The following is a 22,892-nucleotide window of genomic DNA, read 5'->3' as shown; positions in this document are numbered from 1 at the left end:
TTCACTTTTTAAAGTTTTGCCACTGATAAAAATGTTGACAAGGTCCTTTCTAGCTCTATTGTAATCAGATTAATTAAAAGAGATTATTTGTCACTTTAATCAAAAAAATTTTGGCTTTACCTTTCTTCCCAAGAACTTAGTCCTTGTAAATCTATTATTATCTCACTCAAGGCAAAAGTGAATATTATATTAATTTTTCCCCTGGTCTTAGGAAAGGGAAGCAGGACATAGAACAGTTAAGCAACCTGCCAAGCTCACAGTTATTTAGTAGCCAAATAGCGGGCCTTAACACAAAATTTCATATAAGTTTAATTCTGAAAGGGGCAGAACAGAGTTGCTGGGAGTGGTTTTTGCGTTCTCTGTTAACGTATTTCATGGCAGAAGCACAGTATTGTAGTGGTTGAAAAATCCCAAGAATCAAAGACCTCAGTTTACGTCCCTTCTATGCTAAGCCCTGTAGCTTCACTTTCCTGGGCGACCTCAGTTTCCTCACCTGTAACATGGAGTTGGACAAGATAATCTCTAAGGTTTCATCATGCTCTGACAATATTCCCCATGGTTCTGTGTTTCCTAAGTGTCTGTCATTCATAGTTTGTTCTATTGTTTCCAGGTGCTGCTAAATCTAGTCCGGCTTCTAAACCAGGATCTACCCCTTCTCGTCCCTCATCAGCAAAAAGGACCCCCTCTAGCAGTGGCTCAGCTTCCAAATCTGAGAAAGACTTAGAAACCCAGGTCATACAGCTCAACGAACAGGTAACCTGTGATGCATAGCATTGTTCTGGCGCACTTCATGCGCGTCCTTTGGTGATTTTGCCTGGGGCGGGAGGTGTGCGCACACATGTTTTTAAATAAAGGAAATGGTACCATAGTGTTCAGTCATGACAGTTATTGAATCTGCAGCCTGATACATTGAGAATTGAGCGATCTTTGTACTTGCTATTAGCAGTGAACCGCCAGAAGTCATTAGCTGAGATCCTGAGTGCTCTTTGACTATTAGCAAGATCGCACCAATGATTTACATAGATTTTGACTCTGGGAGGAAGAATAAGCATTTGACTTGTTTGAGGCCACTGGCTCTGCCTTCTAGTTATTACCTTTACATAGGAAAGGCAGGAAATATGTGTGTGTGGGAGACAGTCCTATGCTCTACACGGTGAAAGGATTTTGAGAGGCAGCAATCCTTTGGCAAGGGATGGGAGACTCTTTAAAATTCTGATTAGAGTAAAAGAATAATTATTGGCCCAGGGCGGTCAGTGAATACAATGCTTTAAGAATTGTGGAAAGTTCAGAATCTTTGAAGATTCTAAATTTCACTGAGGAGTGAGCTGGTATAAATGTTTTAAGTATCAGCTCTCTGGAGAAAAAAAAAACAAGTGTACACACAACATCCTTTTATCTTCATCATCAACATTTTCTCCATTACTTTCTTAAGTCTAAACAATCAACAAAACAATAAATCAGACACTGATTTGTAGCGTTTGTTCATTTCTGTGGTATATAAGCTCACACTGATTGTTTAAGTCCGTTCTCAAGGCCAGTAGGAGCTGACTCCAACATACCACTGGTCTCACTCCTGTGAAGAGATTCCCAGAAGTTTTTCTCAAAAAACAATTGATACAGTTATAATGAGCCTCAGACCATATGCCTGGGGCCCCAAAAAATATGAAACTCGAAAAATAAAGTAGTACTATTGGTGCTTTGGTAGATGTCCAACTTCATTAGTTTGGGTACTTCACCAACCAGGGCATATCACAATCTCCTTTCTTTTTTTTTTTTTAAATATATTTTGATTTTTATTATTTATTTATTTTAAATGTTCTTTTTAGATTTTGAGTTCCAAATTTTTTCCCTCCCAGCCCCTTTACTCAACCCATTGAGAAGGCAAGTAATATATCAATTATGTATGTGAAGTTATATAAAACATTTCCATGCTAGCTGTATTTTTTTAAAAAAAGCAAGAAAAATAAGAAAAATAATAAAGTTATACTTCAATTTCTACTCAGAGCTCATCAGCTCTCTCTCTGGAGGCAGATAGCATTTTTTCCATCATGAGTCCCTTGGAGTTGTCTTGTATCATTGTATTGATCAGAGTAGCCAGTTTTTTCACAGTTGCAGAACACAACTCTTCCATGACTTCTTATCCTGTATAGTTCTTGTCTTTGCCTTCCATCAATCCCCTATAAAGGACTTTTTGTTTGATCTTTGAACATATGAAGTTAACACCTGGGTTAACCATCTATTGCATCTAGTTTTTGCTACTTGACTGATCTAGCTTCTTTTCTGGCCATGCCTGTGCTCAATAATGTCTTTTGTACTGTTTCTCTTATACAAGTCATCATTGGCAATGTGCTAAAGCCCTTTGAGATGTACCATATATGTCTCTTTCCATTGCCCTTTGAATAATCTGTAATTGTAGTTCATCCCAGAAATGGAGGAGTTGCCTAGCAAAACCAATATACACTTGAATGTACAATGTACAACCAACTTAGACTTCTGAAAGACATACAGAAAATGGAAGAAAGGGCAGGTAACTTATGATGGCTATAAAAAACATCACATGCTCTCACCAAAATGTTGGAAGCAGTAAAGGTGAGAATTGGACTGAGGTTAGCTGAGAATGCTACGAGCAACAAAAAAGAATTTTTGCTCTCCATTTTGGGAGAAGGGTATCAATGAAGGGCTGGTACTCCTGCTTAGCCCTGAATGTTATTAGGGATACAAAGACATGGCTTATGTTCTGGCCAAGGAGAAAAGTCATATATAGATTGTGTTGTAATGGAAGGTCATGGACTCATAATCAAAAGACTTAGGTCCAGGTTACAGCTCTTCCACTTATTAGCCACATGACCTCAGACAAATAATTTAACCTTTTTGATCACCAGCTTTCTCAACTGCAAAATAGGGATAAAAAATAATATTTGAACTACCTTGGTGTATACTGTTTACTGAATTGTATACTTTCAGGATACTAAAAGGTATACCTACCTTTCAGGGTTGGTATAAGTCTCAAATTGAGATAATATAGGTAAAATGTTTTGTACCTGAAGCCTGTATTCAAGGCAATTCAACAAACATTTTTAAGTACCTGTTATGAGCTGAGAAGATATAAAATATGATATAGCACCAGACCTCAGTAGACTTTAAAATGTAATAAAGGAGTTGTTCATATGGAAATATAGTTGTGTAAATGCCCATTTGACCATAATACAGTGGGAACCTCAACTGCAGATGAATTGGTTGGTTGACTCAGACTGTTGTAGGAAAACAATGTTCCTTTGTGCTAAGCCTATTTTTAAAGAAAAGGTGAGTTTCAGAGATCAGCTTTGTCTGTAAGATCCTAAATAATTAGCAGAGGTAATAACAGATCTGGAGGATCTAGGGTGAGGGGACACTCCCCACCAGGAGCCCACATGGGGTAGAGGTACCTGGGAGTCACATATTCTCACGTATGGAGCTCAAAGATGAGAGTTTGTGAAACCCTGATTTTTGCCTCTAGCCTTGGAGAGGCGTGGTGTAACCATTCAGTTCCCCCAAGTTTGAGACGTGAAGACAAAGGCAGTTCCTAAACAGTGTCACCCTCTTAGAAAGAAAATAGGATTTTGCATATGGCCTGCAGAGGCTGAAGGAAGCAACCAGGAACTCAGGCTATGTTTGGGGGGAACAAAATAACTGAACTTTGTCCTGTGCAGGGTAATGGAGAGATGCCCTGCAGCAAACCCATGTTTAAGAGTTCAGGAAGCTACACTTCTAGAACAAGAAAGGGGAATTCCTTGGCAGTCAGCCCTTAGAGAAAAAGAGGATTATGCACAGATCTGAAGCTGGGAGGAGAGCAGACAATAATTAAAGCCATCATGATGGGGAGGAGCAAAAGACCTAGATTTTGCCCTCTGCTGTTATTGTGAATTATTTGGATGAGAAAGGGATTGCCTCTCTTAGCAACACCAAAGGCATTTATGGGAAGCCCAAGCCTTCAGGCTAATGCTTTAAAGGAGGGTGAATATTTGGGATCCTGAGGTAAAAGTGAACCTCCCTGGAACAATGGGGGATCACCTCTCTTGAGACCCCAAGTTGTTTTCCCTTCTTAAGGGAACCCAAGACCACAGGGTGATGCTTTGAGTTCATATTACTGTATAGGCCCCTGGGGAGAAGAGAGTGAGGAGAATTATAATTATTGTTGGTAGGTTACTACAGTGAATCCTTTACAAGTTCCTTAATTGTAGGGATAAAAATCAAGGTTGTCCTGTACTTGATAGGCTTTATTGCCTTAAGACTGTTCCCCTCACTAGCTGTGTGACTCTGGGCAAGTCACTTAACCCCACTTGCCTCACCAAAAAAATAAAAAATAAAAAAAAGACTGTGCCCAAAACTGGGGATCATTTTTCCTGCATTTGTGGAGACTTAGCCATATTAGAGCTAAATTTTGCCATTTCCTATGGGGGCTTCTGAGTGGGTCCAACACAAGCCGAAAAGCTATGATTTAGAGTAACTGCTCCCAACATTAAGCCTCGTCCATATAATCCCAGAACTGATGGGGAGGGCCATGGGTTAAAGATGTGTGCTGACAGCATTTGCAAGTACCAAAGAAAATCAAAAGGGAATCTCATTGGGAGGAATTAGTCTAGGAAGGCTACATGGAACGAGAGAGGCATAAGCTGAGCTTTGTAGGAGTTATAAGGCTTGTAGAGGACTTTGATGTGCAGAGAAATGAAAGGGGAATTGTAAAAAGAAGCAATAAATCTTCCCTCTGGTTATATTTTTTCTGAGAATTTGTTTTCCTGGAGGAAAATCACTTGCATCTCTTAATGAGAAAAACCTACCTGATGACCAGTTTATTGACATTGATACTGTGAAGTGACAGTGCAGATAGAATATTTATTTGTCTATTGATTTTTTTTTGACCGAGTTAAAGCAAGACAATTGTGGTAAGATTTTGACTGAACTACTGTTGACTTTTAATGAGACGTTTTTAGAGCTCAGTATTTGTTACCTAAAGAATGTAGAGCACTAAGCCTCAACTTCAGATGCGTATTTCGGCAAATATTTCAACTATTTGTTCATTGTGCAAACCAAAACACCATAGAAAAACAAACAATCCTAGTTCCTCTGGATTGAATGTGTCAGACAGATACTCCCTGCCTGGTAAACCAAAGCCTTATAAGTAGACTAGTAGCATGCCTTACATTACTGTGATTCAGTCTCCTAGCACCTAAATGGGGAGAGAGGAGAGAGAGACATGCAGTGGCCTGGTCAGGCAAGTTGTTTTTCAATAGTGCAGGATTTCAGGAACAAAGCAGAGTTTCTTTTTGCTAGATTTGAAGCTGGCGCTTTTGACTTTTACAAGTGGCCGAGTTATGGTATTAAATGAGGAAGCCTTCCCCTCACTATCTCAAAAAGAGAGGCCTCCAAACTTTCTTCAAAGAGCAGCTATTTGGCATTTTTCTGAAACAACACAACAAGCAAAATCTTTTATATTCACAGGTAGAATATCAATTTTCACCTCAGAGTTGGGGTTAGAAGGCAGAGAATTCAATGGCAGCTCCAAAGTCATTCTCATGGAAAAAGAGTGAATCTAGGTTGAAGATGAGGCAGTTTGGTGACACAGTGGGTAGAGTATTGGGCCTGGAGTCAGGAAGATACCAGTTCAAATCCAGCCTCAGACACTTAGTAGTTGTGTGACCCTGAACAAGTCACTTAACCTCTGTCTGCCCCAGTTTCTTCATCTGTAAAATGTAGATGAGAATAATAGAAACTACTTCCCAGGGTTTCTGTAAGGATCAAATGAGAGAATATTTGTAAAGCTCTCTGCAAACCTTGAAGTGCTGTATAAATGGTAGCCAGCTAGTATGCCCATGCCCTGTTGAGAACTCTAGAGGTGTCACTAGACGACTCACTTGCAAAAATTTCCTATTATTTGACCAAATCAATCTGTCAGGCAGGTTTGGTTTTCTTTATTCAGAATCTAACTTGAAATTCCATTGATGTCTTGAATCTCCAATATGATATAGTGGAAAAGATGATAGACCTGAAATCAGCAAAGACCCAGGTTCAAATACCATACTCTAGCTAGCTGTGTGAACCAAAGAAAGCCATTTAACTCTCTGTGCCTCAGTTTACTGATCTGCAATGTAAAGAAAATGATACTTGTACTGCTACCTTACAGGGTGGTTTTGAGGGAAATGCAAATGTGAAATATGTAGTGGGAAGAACACTGCACATGGGAGACAGGAAAGGGAATTCTGGTCTTGACAATGAAGACATCAATCACACCGTATTGTGGAAATAAAATATTTACTCAGATATAAGGGAAATGGCTTTTCCAGCCCTGGGGAATTTAAAATAGTGTAGCCTTAAAAACAAATGCAAGGCCACAGGTCCACAGTGTAGAGAGAAAGTTCAGGCTTTTATGCCATTCCTATGTGAATCCTTTCCTGACCCTCATGTCATGCTCCATCCCCCAGCTGCTAGTGCCTTCCCACTCAGAAACCCTGTATTTCTTTTATATTTACCCTGATAGAATGTAAACTCCCTGAAGATAGACTGTCTCACTTCAGTCTGTGTCTTCAGTGCCTAGTAAAGGGATGGGGAATCTGCAGCCTCAAGGCCACATGTGGCCTTCTAGGTTCTTGGGTGTGGCCTTTTGACCAAGTTTTTTGTCCAAGTTTTACAGAACAAATGCATATATTAAGCAGATTTGTTCTGTAAAGTTTGGTTTCAGTCAAAGGGCTGAACTTGAGGACCTACAGGGCCACATGTGGCCTTAAGGCTGCAGGTTCTTCACCCCCTGCAGTACATAGTTGCAACCTAATAAATGCTTAGTAATTGGTTGATATTTTGGTTTTCCTTTATATTTCCTTGTCCCTTGGTTTTTCATGGGAACTGATTTACATAAGGAATACTGGAGTGTTTGAGACAAGCGAATTGCTTGAATGTGCTTGGCCCGTTGTCATGGGGGTCAACTAAAACATTTTCAGGTAAATAAAAAGTTCCTCAATCTACTGATCTTTTAAAAAGAAAAAAAAAAGCCTAGTGAAATTCAGAAAATTTCGTATAATCATAGGAGTTGAATGGGGAAGATGTTAATTAAGCTCTTAATATATGTGAAGCACTGTGCTACAGCACTGGGGATAGAGATACAGAAAAGCAAGGCAGCCCCTTCGTTCCAGGACCTCACATTCTAATTAGGAAAGACAACACACACAGGAGGTTTCCATTGCAGAGCAGATGGAATGGCCCCATTGTCCTTAGGATGCAGCAGCAGAGTAGATGACAAAGACCAGGCTACAATAGAAGGTCAGAGAAAAAGACCCAAAGAGACAGAAAGCCCAGAAGTAAGGCAGATGTTCCACAATCTTCCTGAAAGTCTTATAGCCGGTGACGGTTCAGAGAGTAGCAGGTTTCTGGGTTACCTCTGCAAGGGATGAGGATGGAAAGGGGAAGAATAGGGTCAGCAGCTGGTAGGAGCTGGGAAATAGGGGCTGGGATAGAAAAGGGAAGAGTCCCCCCTTCCTGCTGGGGCCTTGAGGGAACCTGTTGCATTATGGGCAACATATTGGGTCAGGATAGGGGATGGAAAAGTCCTCAGCAGGCTTCCTGCACCTGGACCTTCTGGGCTATTGGGATGATTGTTGGCATTATCCTTTGATGGATTCTGAGTGTTCAAGTCCCAGAATTATTTATTAACAGCTGAAGTCTCAGCCAGAATGAAGCTCTGTTACTTCTGGAAGTAAGACAGCATCGTTTTTTAATTCACAAACCCCAGCCCTCAGAGACAAAATGATTCTCAAGCTGCGTGTATTTAGGGTTCGTATGTTCATTGCCTTCAGCACTGTTGCAGTGCTACTTGTGGTCAGAGGACTAGGTGATCCTCTGTCTGCGTGGGAGAAGTACAAGTGGACTGGGACTCTGGATAAAGTCATTGGGCTTCTGCTTTGCTCTACTCTGATAAAGCTCAGCCAGATTTGAGAACTGGGACAGAAACTAGAGCTCAAGGAATCTCAGGGCTGGCAGGGAGCTCAGCGGTCAGGCAGTCCACCCTGCACCTGATGTGTGAATCTCCACTCCAGCTTTGTAAACCAGCGGCTGTCCAGCTCCTCTTGGAGATCTTTAGTGATGGGGGAACCCTGACCTCCCGAAGCAGCACATTCCGCTTTGGGATGACACCACTGTTCAGGAAGGTTGGGAGGGTTTTCCTTCATGTCAAGCCCCAGTTCCTCTTGGTCTCTTCTTTGTACTCATTACTGTTAATTCTCCCCTTTGAGACCAAACAAAACAAATTATTCCTTCTACCTTGTGACAGCATCTACCATATTTGAAGCCAACCATCATGTGCCTCCTAAGTCTTCTCTTTTTCAGTACTTTCAGTGTTCTAGCTGGTGCAGTGGGTAGAGCCTGGAGTCAGGAAGACCTGAGTTCAAATGCAGCCTCAGATACTTACTGGCTATATGACCATGGACAAGTCTCTTAATCTCTCTCTGCCTCAGTTTCCTTGACTGTAAAATGGGAATAGCAATAGCACCCACCTCTCAGGGTTGTAAGGACCAAATGAGATAATATTTGTAAAGTGCTTAGCACAATGTCGGCACATAGTAGACATTTAATAAAATGTTTCTTAGTCACCTTCCCTCTCCCCTTCAATGGATCCTCATATTAACCTTCCTGGTTTCAAGTACTCCTATCATCCTGGTCTTCTTCCTCTGGGGACGCTACAATTTGTCAGTATCTTTCCTAATACATGGACCCCAAGAATGAACGTAATGTACATGACCAATCATTGGTGTGTTAAGCATCTGAAAGTATTGGCAGGCTATGGTTCAAATGGTTGTATGTGAAAAGGCTTTCACTGGCACAGCAACTAGGACCCTGGATAGAGATAGCAGGAGATAGTTTGTCCTGCCAACCTTCCTTTTTCTAAATTGTCTGTTCCTAAATTCAATCCCTTATCCATCCAAACTGCCAGGAACTTGGGATTCAAAATACATCACACGGAGTTGACTATGGCCGTGCCTTGGCCAGTGGACTTTGGAGGGTCTTTGCATGTGTTTGTATGTGGTTCCCATGGGATAAATGAAGACTTGGAACTCTGCTGTTTCTCCCTTTTCTGGTTTAGTATCCTTTAAAATAAACAATCACCCCTTTGGACCAATTTTGCCCTTCCTTTGATAATACTCAGCTATGCTGAATGTTGTAGTGACGTTTGGGGGAGAAGAGGACAATTGTAGTCTTACAATCAATGTCACCTAAAGGGCTTCCACGATAAATCTGAGGCAGGCACAGTAGTCCACACAGCCCCACCTCCCCTTCTCTTTTTCCCAGGATAGATTTTCTGAGGCTGCTGTTTCAATCCAAGACCCAGCTTTTGAACAGATTTGGAGAAAGAGTTGTTCCCTGGCTGGGAAAGCTTATTCCTCTCCCTGATAGAGCTTTGTTGTCTAGGAAAGGCCATTCTAGTACTGGTTAATAAACACCCCATTGACTGAAGGGCATGGGTAGTAAACTATTGAAAAGGGCATCTTGGCATGAGCTTGGGCCCCAGACAAGAGCTCTTTTGTTTCTCCCTTGTACATAGGTTGGTCACTCCTTCACTTCCTGTTGTGTCTTTGCATGGCTGTTTGCTTCTTTGCATGTGTATAGTTTGGCATTTTATTTCTTCTGTTATATTTCTGGGTTCCCTTTCCCTCACACAGGTACATTCATTAAAACTTGCACTTGAAGGCGTGGAGAAGGAAAGAGATTTCTACTTTGGAAAGTTGAGAGAGATTGAGCTGCTCTGTCAAGAACATGGGCAGGAAAATGATGACCTCGTGCAGAGACTAATGGAGGTCCTATATGCTTCAGAAGAACATGTAAGTTAGACGAGACTCTGGCTCACGTTTTTTTTTTTAATGAAAATACAAAAGATTTAATTGACTTGGAAGAGTATCTTCCCCATCACCAGGCTGAAAGTTCAAAATCTTGATCATCATCATCCTGAAAGGTTTATGAAATAGCATGTATACATGGAAAGGAGGTGGGGGATAAAGGTCGGGTTTGTTGAGCTAAGAAGCTGAATTCATGTGGGTATGTTCCAAGTGTTTTTCAACACTGTGAATGGGAAGAGGTTGATTTTATACTATCTGTACAAGACTGCCTACCTCTTAAGGAAAGAGTACGAGCCTCAGACTAAATGGGAGCACAAGCAAAAAAAAAAATCATCCCTGTGGCTCCCCACCATGTTCTTCCAATCCTTTTTCTTCCCTCCCCTGCCCCACCCACCCACCCCAGTATCTGCTCTTCTTTCTTGGCCACCTATCTTGGTTACTCAGTGTCTTCAAAGAACAGAGTCATCCACCAAAGGATTGCACTTTGTATGGTTTGAAAAATGCCTATAGAAGGCCCCCTTTGGGGGGACGCCCAGCCACTATTGATGCTGCTCAGGAGTATCTCTGCTGCTGGTGGGAGACCCATAATATGGCTCAGTCATGACAATGAAAAGCAGATGTGGGGAGCTGGAAAAGAACAGATTAAGAACCTAAACTTGCACAGCTTGAGACACAGGGAAAAGTGAAGACAAGAGGAGGGTAAATAAGGGATGAAGACCGAGTCATGCTGAATCTATGAAGTCAAGGACCTAGACCTGTGATCCTGGCACAGAGCAAGGACCCACAAACACCTCCCACAGAATTGGAATTTGCCATTCTCTTTTCAGCATAGAAGGAGAGCATAGATAGCTAACATGTTGTGGTTTCGGAACGGCTTTTGAGACCATGTTGAGGTTGGCTGTGGGCATGCCGTCTGTGTTAGCTTTGGTTTCTGTCTGACCGAGAAGCATGCACATGCTTTGAGGGCACTGTGCTTGGTTGCTATGTGTGTTGGTATTTTAATAGAATATAACTAGCCACCTATTTCATTTTTTTAATGTCCTATTCCAGTTGAAAACAGGCAAATGTTGACTTCATTCATGACCTGAAATCTCAGTTTCAATATGTAAATCTTCTAACATGCAAGAAAACTGTGGATAAAATTCCCCAACTACAGCTGTCCAATTTTTTTAGTTCCCCTCTTTTTTATTCCTCCTTTTAAATCTCCATTACTTGATTATAAGTCCACATGATGTGGGAGTCCTATTGAACTTACGTGCTACTTGACAGAAAATGGATGCTCTGGGTAGACATTAAATTAGTTTTAAAGATTCTTCTCATCTACTACAAAAAGTGGGTGAATTTTGTTTCTACAGTCACCCCTAATGCCTTTTATCCTCCTGGAGAGGAAGCATCATTGCATAATGAATGTGTGGAACTTGGAGTCAAGATGTGGCTTCAAATCTCACCCTAGACAGTCATTAACTTGGTGACCTTGGACAAGTCACTTGGACTAGATGGACTCTAATGTCCCTTCTAGTTCTAAATCTCTGATTTTATGATCCTCACTAGGATATTTGAGACTAAATTCTATAGAGTATGGGGAGCTTTTGAGAAATCATCCCGCATTCAATTCTTGTTCGTCCTTGCTAATGGGATAAGGGTAGTATACATAATGAAAATCTCGTCCTCTGGTAGTAGGGGGAAAGCTCAGTGCTCCCAACAACCAAAAAGAAAGTCTTTTGAATACTGCCAGTAACTGCCATACAGCTTTGCTCTAGATCTTGTCACAAGGAAGGATTCGCATTTATGGAAAGTGCAATTTGGCACCAGCCAGTCCTGAAAAATAGAATCCAGCAACATAGGTGTCCTATCCATTAGATTACTGGTGAATAAAACCCAGAACTTAGAGGTATGGCCAGGCTTATGCAAAAGTAAAATAGTTGACTCTCTGAATAACTACTGAATAGGCCCTTCTGGTCCCCAAAATACTGCCCTTGCTCACCTAATGTCTCAGATTTATTCCTTTAGTTTACCAATGTCCTCTCCATTTAAAAGTGTAGATATTCTGGGAGAATAAATGCTGTAATAACAACTATTCCTTAATACAATAGGTTTATCAGATGTTTTCCTAACTTCATGTTTTGATCGCTAGCAGGGGTGAGAAGAATGGGATGTGGGGTTGAGGGGCAGGGGGAGTACAGACACTGAGTACAGGAAAGGGCAGAGAGCAGGAAGATGACAAACAAGCTGGGGTCAGTCCCACTCATGGGTGGAGCAGACAGGACCTGCTTAGGATTATAGATTAAATATGCCCCTCTCTCACAGTCTGGAAGGAGACTTCCAGATTTCTTTAATTTGCTAAAAAGAAGGGCAGTGTGGTAGAAAGAACATGAGATCCAGCAAAGAGCTGGGTCTCTCTGAGTCCCTGTTCTGCCACTTGACTGTGGGAGAGCCTTGTACCTCTGAGCAAGTCCCTTCAGTTCTTGTGGTTTTCTCTTCTTTAAAGTGATGGTGACTGGACTAGATAGATGAGCTCTTAATCATCCTTCCAACTTGAATACGCTGGGTTCTGCACAATTGCAAACCATTTACAGCAAATCTTGAATAAATTTGTTTTTTTGTTGCTTCCACTCACGAACAATTTGGAGGTTACTCCCTTAGGAATAGCAGTTTCCAAATGAGATGTGACTCAACTCTCTGCTTCATCCCACTCTCCTGCAATCCCATTCCAGCCACAGAGAGATTTATCTTTTTCTGGTTGGCTGAGTTTTTTTGCTAAGTTCACTTTTTCTGTAACCTCTGGTGTTTTTGAGTTCAGACAGCACCACTAGCTAGAAGGAAAGTGGTGTGGGAGGGAGAAGAGAGAGTGTGTTATCATTGTAACTGTAGTCCAAGGGTTATCTGAAATGTAGACTGAGTGAGAATTAGCTAGTGACAGTAACCAGACAGTAGGGATTGGAAGAGAAAGAAAAGAAAATGTGAGATTACTTTCATTGTGGAGAGAGGGAGGGAGAAGAAGGGATATCTTAAAATGCCACTGCCAGCTGGATTTCTTTTTAGTTTCAAGAGATATAGGTATAGATATAGATAGCATAAGGCATTGTACCAGGACTACTCCCAATTTTAGTCCAGAGGAGATTCATCAGAGACTATACTGTGTTTTCCACAAAGTGCAGGCCCTTTGATCTTAGATGTGCCAAGTGTCCTTATTTAGATAGGACAAATCCCTCTGTCTTGACCTTTGGCCTTTATGAAGGAAATGGTATGATTCTCAACCATGGCCCCTTTTTATAGAGCTGGAAGAATTTAAAAATTCTTAGAGTAAGTGAATTTTCTCCTATGCCATATCTTGTTCTTTCAGTAATGTCTCACCAATGCCTCATCATGGCAAGGAGGTACCTGGGTTCTTGAGTACAGTCTAAGTACAGTCCCTTAGTCAGGGAGGCCTTACCATGTTGGAAAGCCTCCTGGAACGGGCCCTAGAATGGCCTATCTGTGTGTTACCAAAAGACCAGCCTAGCTTGTTTCGGAGCCATCACAGAAGGCTGCCCCCGGGGATTTGATGAAGTTTGATAATGAATGTTGCCAGTCATATCAACTCACAGACTCAGTCACATGCACTGCTGTATTACAAACAGCAGAATCATGGACCTTTGAAGTATATGTTGTTAGAACATCCAGTCTATCCTCTTTTTTTTCTTCCTCCTCATTTCTTCCTTATTTCTTACTCTACCCTATGCCTCCCACTTTGTTGGAGACCTCCATAAAGCTGCAAAGAATTCTGTATGTATTTAATAAAACGCTTATTGGTTGGTTGGGGACATCCTTAAGACCTTAGAAATACTTCTCTTTCTCCCTATTGTCATTGACCTCATATTTCTGCATTATCTCCATACCCACTAAATTGGGCCAATGATACCGTATCCCTAAAGTTGGCCTGTCCAGCAGAGGTAGTTCTGTTAGCAGTCAAAGGCAGTCTGTTGTCAGTCTTCAATGACGAGTGGGTGTGCTCAACTAAGAAAAAGACAACAGCATTTTTTCATAAGTATTGCTGGTAATTCTGTGCATAATAATCATATAAATCACATTTATAACCTTTTAAGACTTTCCAAGTGCTTTTGTCATAACAGTGCCTTGAAGTAGTAACTCCAAGTATCATATCCATTTTACAAATGAGATAACCGAGGTGACTTGCCCAGAGTCACTCAGCAAGCCTGTGATCAGCAGAATCTGGATTCAAGTACAGGTATTCATTCCACTAGAATATGCTGCCTCTGCATATGTCAGGCCAGAGAGGACTCATTTCTCCTGCTGCACTGCTGTTGAAGGAAAACAATTGCCTATCCCTTTCCCAGAATGTCCTTGAGATAATAAAGGTGATGACTCATTAACTGAAGAATTTCAGGCCAGTTCTGGTGTGTACTGCTCAGCTAAAGAGAATTATTGGAAAATATTAGAAGGATGGAGATAAGATAGTCTAAGTTTTGTTACTATTAAGAGTATCTGGATTCAATCAGTTAATCAACAAGCATTTATTAAGTACCTATGTGCCAGGCACTGGGAATAAAAAGACTGAAGTAAAACAATCCTTGCCCCCGAGGAGCTTACATTATAATGGGGAGACAACATGCATAAAAATAAGTGTACAGAGCACATTCAAAGCAGGTACTAGGAAGGACACAGAGGAAATCAGTTGTGAGGGAGGAGAAAAGGAAAAGCCTCATTCCCTAGATGGTCCTTGGGCTGAGTCTTAAAGGAAAGGCCCAAGTGAGAAGGGAGAGGATTTCTGCTCATCTGAGCCACGACGGTTGACTATATAGATGTGGGGTTCATCTGAAAAGAAATGAAGGATCCTTTTATTCTTGTTGCCAAATCCTTCCTGGGATGACCAAGTTTTGGAAGATATAGAAGTCCAAATGTTGGGTTTTCAATACATAGTCTTGAGATGTGATTAATTTTCAAGATGTTAAAGGCTTCCTGCCTCTCCACCAAAAATAGACATCCTTTTCCATTAAAAAAAAAAAAGGCATCAGATATCCAGGGCAAGACCTGCCATCCTCATGCTCCAAACTCAGAGTGTTAAATTTCCAGGACAAGTGACCACCCCTTTTATTATCCTCATTTACCTTCCAGTTAATGCTGAACTTGAGTCCACTATTGAAGACTAGCTAATCAGTCCGCTGTTCCCCTCTGGAATTCTGATTGAGCTGTGATGCCTGTCTTTCCTTATCAAAGTAGAGTTTTTCTTCTCATAGCTTTCCCACCCCCATCCTTATTCCTGAGTCCTACTGGTATGCACAGAGCTGGGGCTCCTGTCACAGCCTGGGGAAGCATTCCCACTGGTCCCCTCTCCCCCTTTCCATTCAGGATGAAGGCCAACAGGAATGCATCCTCAGGGAGTGGTAAGAGCCCAGCTTTATGCATGCTTATGCTATGCTAATGCAAATTGGATTTTCCAAATGATTCTTTCCCTCTTCAGACAATACCTGAGAACAGGAAGCTGCCATCAGGATCTCTCTCAGAACCTAGAGGATGGTTGTGGCTGATTTTCAGTTAGGTTCTGTGTGATCATTGCATGTGTCCTACATTTTGTTTTGGTTTTCCCAGCCTCCCTGCTATATCTGGTTATTAAGTTCTTTATTCTTTTGTCAGGGAAGAGGAGAAAAGGTTTCTGTGATCATAAAACAGAAATGTGTGGGCCAAGATCGCAGAGTTGTGCTTTGTAACACATCTTTCTCTGAATTATAGATGCTGCCCTCCAGCGTCTCAGAACTTACACATCAAGCCTTCATGGTCTCTTAGTAACATGGGGGAATTTGTTATTCGTGCCAATAACCTCTAATAAAAGTTGCCTGAGGACAGCAGTTTTTGCAGCAGATGTATTGCATCACATATGTGTTGTACTTTGAACAGGAATTCTGCAATGTTGTGTAAAGCTGTCCTCACAGCTGCATAACCCTTAGAAGAACTTTTCCAGAAAATAGTTCCCTTCTCATGAGCTCCTCTCTTAAGCAGCTTGTGACATATCAGTTCAAAGTCTATAGAAACATAAGTGAGAGAGCCTTCAAATAAAATCACCTAGGTGGCCCGATGGATGCAGTGCCAGACCTGGAGCCAGGAAGACCTGAGTTCAAATCTGGCCTCAGACGCTTGCTAGCTCTGTGACCCTGGGTGAGTCACTTAACTTCTGTTTTCCTCAATTTTGCCCATATTCCTTTCTTCTCCATTAAACAAAGTAGAAATAACTTATTGGAAGCCAATTATGAAGTAATATAGAATAATTCAAATGATGCAATGTACTAAAGCACAGTTGACTATTATTGAGGGGTTGACATATACATTAAAATAATTAGCATGATTATCTGAGCTTATGGGACTATGTGTGAATTATGTATCGCGGGGAAAGAGTGTGTATGCATATATGTATGTGTTTGTGTGTGGTTGTGTAAGTAAAAGAATAGTTGCATCTACTAAGAAGTATAATGGATAGAGTACTGGAGTAGGGAGGCCTAGATTCAAATCCTACCTCAGACACTTATTAGCTGTGGGACCTTGAGCAAGTTACTTAACCACTAGGTGCTTCAGGCACTTCCCTAGGTCTTGTCTACAAAGTGAGATGTTTGTTTCTTGGCAGAGAGAGTTCCTACACTGGAAAGCTCCTTATGCCGATGGAATAACAGGTCTTTTGTATATTCCCAAATTCTTCTACTAAGGAAAAAAAAGCCAAACAAGCATAATCTGAGCTTTCACATTAACAGGTCTTGATTGTCCACATTGTGGATTATCTGTGATTTATTCCTCCCCAATTTGTTCCAGGTCCAGGCTACAGAGAGAAGAAATTGGGTCCAACCATTCCAGGTTGGGGGGAAAGGGTAATACAAACATCTAAATGTAGATCTATATAAATTTAAGTATTTGTATGACCAGATTCTAAAGGCAATTCTCCCCTCCCCTAGGGCAGTAGCAATGGGAACATACTCGATTTTGAATTATCCATACATTCATCTCCTATTAACCCAGATAATCATGTCACTTAATTTTTTTGAGGTGAAACAAATTAGGAATTTGGGGTTTAGGCTGGCTAAATTTGATGTTTCCTGGAAATAGTATTTTGATGTCATTTTTAAAAGTAGTTTTTAAGCTAATTTCTGAAATTATTTTGATTTGAAATAATTCTGTTGTCATTTGTTGTCACAAATTAACATTTTCAATGGAAATTTCTGGAGTGAAATATATGGTAACACCTGTCCAGTCACCTCACCTAGTCACCTCACCATTCTGGGATGGCTAAACCCCAAGTCAGTGTACTAAAACTCATCTCCTCATCTCAGAAGAGACTCACTAACAACCTACCTATGATTATTTGCTATATAGTTGCAGAAAGTTTGGTTACCATTTAACTGAAAACACAGTAGAAGCAATCAATTAAAAGGTGAGAGAGGCTACCTTGAGTAGGAACAGTAGCAGCCATAAAGAAGTGACAATAAGTAACCTGATAGAAATGGAATAGACAAAAAACCAAATCCTTAAAAAGTGTGCAGAAGAGCTCAGAAAGCACAGGGATCTGGGAGCACTTAGGGAGGAGGCTAGTTGGCTGCCTGCTGTCTTGTGTTTGAGAAGAGAATAGTACATTAGTGGATGTTCATAATGATAACTCATCAAGGAAAGGTAAGATTCTGTTCCTCAGTGGATCCCATAGAGGCAGCATTACTTCATGGATTAGATGGAAGCTTGGAGTCAGAAATATCTGGGTTCTAAATCTACCCCTACACTTAACAACCAAGGTACCCTAGGCCCACCGCTAAATATCTCTATGCCTTAGGTGACTTCTTAGGACTTACCTGTTAATCACAGGGGTGGTGATCTGCCTCAGATAATCTCAAACAGTGGCTTCTTCCTGTGTTAAGGTATAGAATTATAGATTTAGAACTGGAAAGAACCTTAGAAGCTACCTCATACAATTCTATTCCAGAAAGACAACTAACTAGAATATTGGCCTTGGAGTCAGGAAGATCTGAATTCAAATCTCATCTTGGATACTTACCTAGCTCTATGGCCTGTGGCAGGTTATACAACCTCTCTCGGTCTCAGTTTCCTCTACTACAAAATGGAGATAATAGTAGCACCTAGCTCACAGGGTTATTGCGAGGATGAAGTGAGATGATAGCTATAAAGTGCTTTCCAAGACTGGTACTATGTCATTGTTAGCTGTCATTACTGTTGGCTCATTTTACAAATGAGGAAACTGAGACCTCCATAGTCAAGTCAGTTCAGTGCCCATAACATCTCTGGCATCTATCTCCTCTCTTCTCTAATGCAGATCCTCATCACCCCTGACTGTCATAATCTCAGATCTAACTGTGTCACTCCCACCCCTACTGAACAATTTTCCATGACCTCCTATTGCCTCTAAGATAAAATACGCAAAACCTCATCTGTGCCATTTAAGTCCTTCCACAATTTAGCTCATACCTACCTGTCTAGTCTTATTTCACATTACATCCATACATGTGTTTCCTGTTCCAATCCAAATGACCCCTTTGCTATTGCTTGGAGCAGACATTGTAGATCCATGGTACACCTTCCACTGCACCACCCTGCTTCTTCATCTTCTGTTGAAGAGGGCAGTAAAGTCTATAACCACTTCATAAAGGTTTCTTTCCAAAACTGCAAAATAACAAGTTTGGTGCCTGAATTAACTCAGCTACACAGAACAGTTCATTTCCTGGAGGTTCCAGGGAGCTAGGATTTTTGTTATAATGGGTGTTTTAGAGTCACAAGAAGTCTTCCCACTGCCCACATATTATTCCTGAAACACTACTGATTATGTGACTCTTCTGCTCAAAAACTTTGAGTGGCTCCCTATCACCTGTCTAATAAAGTATAAATTGTTTATGTTAGTATTCAAGGCCCTCACAATTTGGCTACAACCCACTTTTCCAGCCTTATCTCACACCATTTTCCTTCATGTACTCTAAACTCCAGTCAAACCAAATTCCTTGCTGCCACCAACCCACCCCATCCTTATCCTGTCATCTCCCATCTTTTTTTGGCCTTCTTTAGGCCATCATCACCCATGCCTGGAATGGACTCCTTGGCTGCCATCATTCCAACCCATTAAAATCCTTCCCTTACTTCAATGTAATCACCAGGAAAATGTAATCACCTCGATGGCAGAGTCTTCTGTGTGCTTGGCATATAGAAGATATTTAATAAATATTTATCGATAGACTGGCCCAATTTGGATGCCAGATCTTCCCCAAAGCATTCCTTAGTCCTGCATTTCCTCTTGCAGTGTCCCTGAGCACTGTCGACCTCCCTTTGTTCCCACCATGTTCTGCTCCCTGTTATATAGTGCACCTTGTGTAAGTATGTTGCTCACTCTGACTGTAAGGTTGTGGTGGGAAGCACAGGACCCCAGATCTAGAGCTGGGATGAACCTAATCAAACCCCTCCTCTGATGGATGAGGAACGTAAGGCCAAGATAATAGGATTTGCCCAAGGCAAACAGCAAGACTGGGGTTTGAACCAAGGTCCTCAGACTCCAAACCACCGCTCTGAGAGGAGCTATGTCTTATTTCATGTTTGTGTGCTTGGGATCTTGGTAAAAAAAAATATTGTTAGACTTCTCTGCATGAAGGAAATGAAAGGACATTCAGGTGCTATCCCAACCTAGTGCCACCTACTGATCTCTATGTCAGCAGGCCATATCTAGCCTGACTTGCATTATTCTTAAACTGCATATAGAAAGAAGAATTATTCCAATACGAATTGGAAGGAGGAAGGGAAGTGCAGGCATGCCTGAACCCAGCCTGTCTTCAGAGCAGAGTCAGGCTGCCCCTGTGCACTGGGGAGGCATGGGAGCTTCATTAACAGCAAAGGCTTTTCAGCTGAAGGTTTTCTGTCTGATTTACAGGAGAGCCACACAGAGGAGCAAGATGCAGAAGGGCAAGTTCACGAGCAGCCTCAGCAGCAGGAAGAATACTGACCCGTCTTCACATCTCGTGACACTTTTCATTTTGTTGTGGGAACTTTTCTTCTGGAGAATTGGAACATGTGTGGCCTCAAACACGAAAGAAAACCCTTTGCTCTCCATCCACCATTACCGTGGACGCACTGCAGTGAGTGCCAGCCAAACCACTGCGATCTCTGCTCGTTACTTTGCCAAGAAGCATTAGCAAAAGTCTACTCTCTGGCTGTCCACCTGAGAGATTGTAGGGTCACATTCTTTCAACTTCACCACTTGGCTGCTTGAGATGGGTTCTGTCCTTTTCTTTCAAAAAGAATCCCCCCTTCCCCCAACTTTTGTCTTAGTATGATACCGTTGTAATTTGATATATGGTATTTATATGGGCATCTTACGACAAAATGTTACTAGATGTCACACATATTTGTGGTGCTTTGATGTTTGCAAGTCTGTCTGCCTTTGAGCATAAATTTGGTCAAATGATGAATTGGAACAAAGGGAAAAGAAATACTTGAGAGTGAAGCCATAATGATAACGGCATATTTTCCTGGGTGAGGGACGGGAAGGCTTGTGCCACTACAAATCACATTATCTCTCTATTCACAAAACTAAAGACAAAACAATGGTTTCAAAGGACAGAAAGTCCCTTCAGTGTTTTACACATCAGCATGTTAGACAACCACACAGTATGTTGTTATTTTTGGAAGATCTGAATCCACTTAAGAGGTAAAAAAAAAAAAGAAACATCTCAATTTTCCTTATTTTTCTCCCTTCTGCCCATCCCCATCTCCTTACCCTGCCACCAGAGGTTTTCGTGGTCTTTTCTTTCTCAGGGTCCTATTTGGTGGATAAATAGATAGATAGATGATAGATAGATAGGTATACATACATACATACATACATACATACATACATACATACATACATACATACATACATACATACATACTCCCCAAGATGCTGCTGCTCAGTATCTTCAGACCAAAAGGGTTCTGGGTATGTAGGTCAGTCAGAGAGTGACCCTACTGCCTTCTGCCCCCTCCCTCCCTTTCCTTATTGGTACCCTAGGTGAAAGTAATTAGTGTGGATTTCAGTGCCTCTCCTCCAACATTCAACCTAGAGGAAGAGAGAGGCCTGGCTAAGTAAGGTCCGTTGACTGCCAGCTGGCTCCAGAACCAATGGCAATTCTTAAAAAAGAATGAGTTCTTCTATAAGAATTACAATATGGGTTGCAGCTAGCTGTGTTTGTCAAGTTCTGTGCGTGCCATGACAGGAAATTTCACCTGAAATTAAAGCGATGCTCTGATCTCTGATTAGTGGAAGCACAACCTCTAAAGCCCCTTCCAGCTCCAAATATATGATCCTCTGACCTCCAAGGGAGACATTTCTGCAGCCTGGTGCAGACTCTGCTGCCTAAGATGCTGGAGTCATATGGCGGAAAGATCCGTGACTCCCAGTAGCATTTGGAATATGGAATTTTTCCTCTTCTTAGGGCCCTTCTTGTTGTTGACCTTTGCTAAACAGTGACAATTTATAAACAAATATAGCAAATATTAATGTATTAAAAGCATTCCTTATTTTTTAACTAAAATTTGCACATTTTATTAGTCTTTCTGACTCTTCATCGCCTTTTTTTTTTCTGTTTGCAGTTGGTGTTCCTTCTTGGTTCATTTTGCTTGGTTTCCAATTTTTGATTTATTTTCACTGGTAATTTGATTTAGCAGGTACAACAAAAGCAAGAAACAAGTGCCCCTTCCACCCAACCCCATATTTGCCACTTAACTAAACAGCTAAAATAAACTTCTGAATGATCTATTTTAAAGTTTTGAATTTATTTACTAATTGATCAAACTCCAGTTCTAAATTCACACTGGAGCTGAAGGTTTTTACCAATAAAAATCTTCTGCTCCAAATAAATCTTTTGCAGCAAAGTGGTGTTTATTGAGTTAAATGTCCAGAAGGATGCCTGTATTTTGAGGTTTTGCCCTATATCCAATATATACAATTCACTGTGGAAAAAAATAGACATAAATCTTATGGGTTTTGTTTCCCTTTCTTCTCTCCATTGCTTTCTCTATATAGCAGACAGCATGGTAGCTCACCCTTCTAAGGCTAGATAGGTTTTCTAGCCTGGCTCTCATCATTGACATCCTCTCCCACCTGGTAACAAGTAGTGGTAATGCTATAAGTCTCCCACCTAACTTTGTTTGCTGCATTTCTAAAGCTTTGTTTAGTCATTCCCTTTCCTCAACTTAAAAGACAGCTAGCTGTGTAAGTGCACAAGGAAATATGTGAAAGGAAATTTTCTGCCAAGAAACACACAGGATAGACAGGCGAATGCACCAGACCTTCCTTTTTTGTCCTCGCAGATCACAGCAACTCTTAGTGGAAGCTATGAGCATGAGTTCCTGACATCAGCATCAGTATCAGTGCTGGGGCACTCAGTCCCATCCCCTTTCTAGGGAACAGCTAGGTTTTGAAGTTTCTCTTCCAGAATGCATTAGACGAGTCATTTAATAATTTCCATAAGCTTCATTGATGACAATCCCTGAAACCACCCCATTCCTGCCATCTTCTCAGCTGAAAAATGTGGTCATAGACTTTCCTGTCCTGTAAAGTAGACTTATATTTGATTAATCTTTCCAAGATTACCACAACTTTGGTTATTAGATAAAATTGTTCATTCAATTAGAAAAGAGCTAGAAAATTTTCCTCTTTCATGTTTCTTACCAACATTAAATCGAGCTGCATCCCAGGTGAAGTAGGCTTCTTTATAATTTATTTTATAAGTTATAAGATATTTTCACATCATTTGTCTCTCAGTTGACCCTTTTCTGCAGGAGCTATCTGAACTATCCATGGAGGAAAGAGAGTTGGGTCCCTTTCCAGATCCTTTCTCATTGAATAGTGAAAGCTGTGTTTCTCAGTTCAAGCATCCTACAGTATGTCTTCCTCCTTAGACCACTGATGGCAATGACTGACCTTACTGCACTGAGCAGCACCCCCTTGATGAATGTCTTTCCTTTTCCCATTCACACAAATTCATTTTCTGTCCACCCCTCACATCCCCCTATCAAGCTGATTAT

The 22,892-nt window shown here is 41.2% G+C and overlaps 1 protein-coding gene across 3 annotated transcripts in view; it reads left to right on the top strand.

Annotated features, from left to right (window-relative positions):
- Nucleotides 1-19,917, top strand: part of MAPRE2 (microtubule associated protein RP/EB family member 2) — a 191,733-nt gene extending 171,816 nt beyond the window's left edge. For all 3 annotated transcript variants that reach the window (XM_020992501.2, XM_020992502.2, XM_020992500.2), the window contains 3 exons: nucleotides 611-753; nucleotides 9,684-9,842; nucleotides 19,756-19,917. In XM_020992501.2, the coding sequence (XP_020848160.1) occupies nucleotides 611-753; nucleotides 9,684-9,842; nucleotides 19,756-19,827 (374 nt within the window). In that variant the 3' untranslated portion in view covers nucleotides 19,828-19,917. The remainder of the gene's footprint in view (nucleotides 1-610; nucleotides 754-9,683; nucleotides 9,843-19,755) is intronic.
- The last annotated feature ends 2,975 nt before the right edge of the window (nucleotides 19,918-22,892 follow it).

Source organism: Phascolarctos cinereus, unplaced genomic scaffold (assembly GCF_003287225.1).
Source record: "Phascolarctos cinereus isolate Bilbo 61053 unplaced genomic scaffold, phaCin_HiC Scaffold_4;HRSCAF=312, whole genome shotgun sequence".
NCBI lineage: Eukaryota > Metazoa > Chordata > Mammalia > Diprotodontia > Phascolarctidae > Phascolarctos > Phascolarctos cinereus.
Note: the sequence above shows the minus strand (reverse complement) of the source record. Positions and strands in the feature narration are given on the sequence as shown.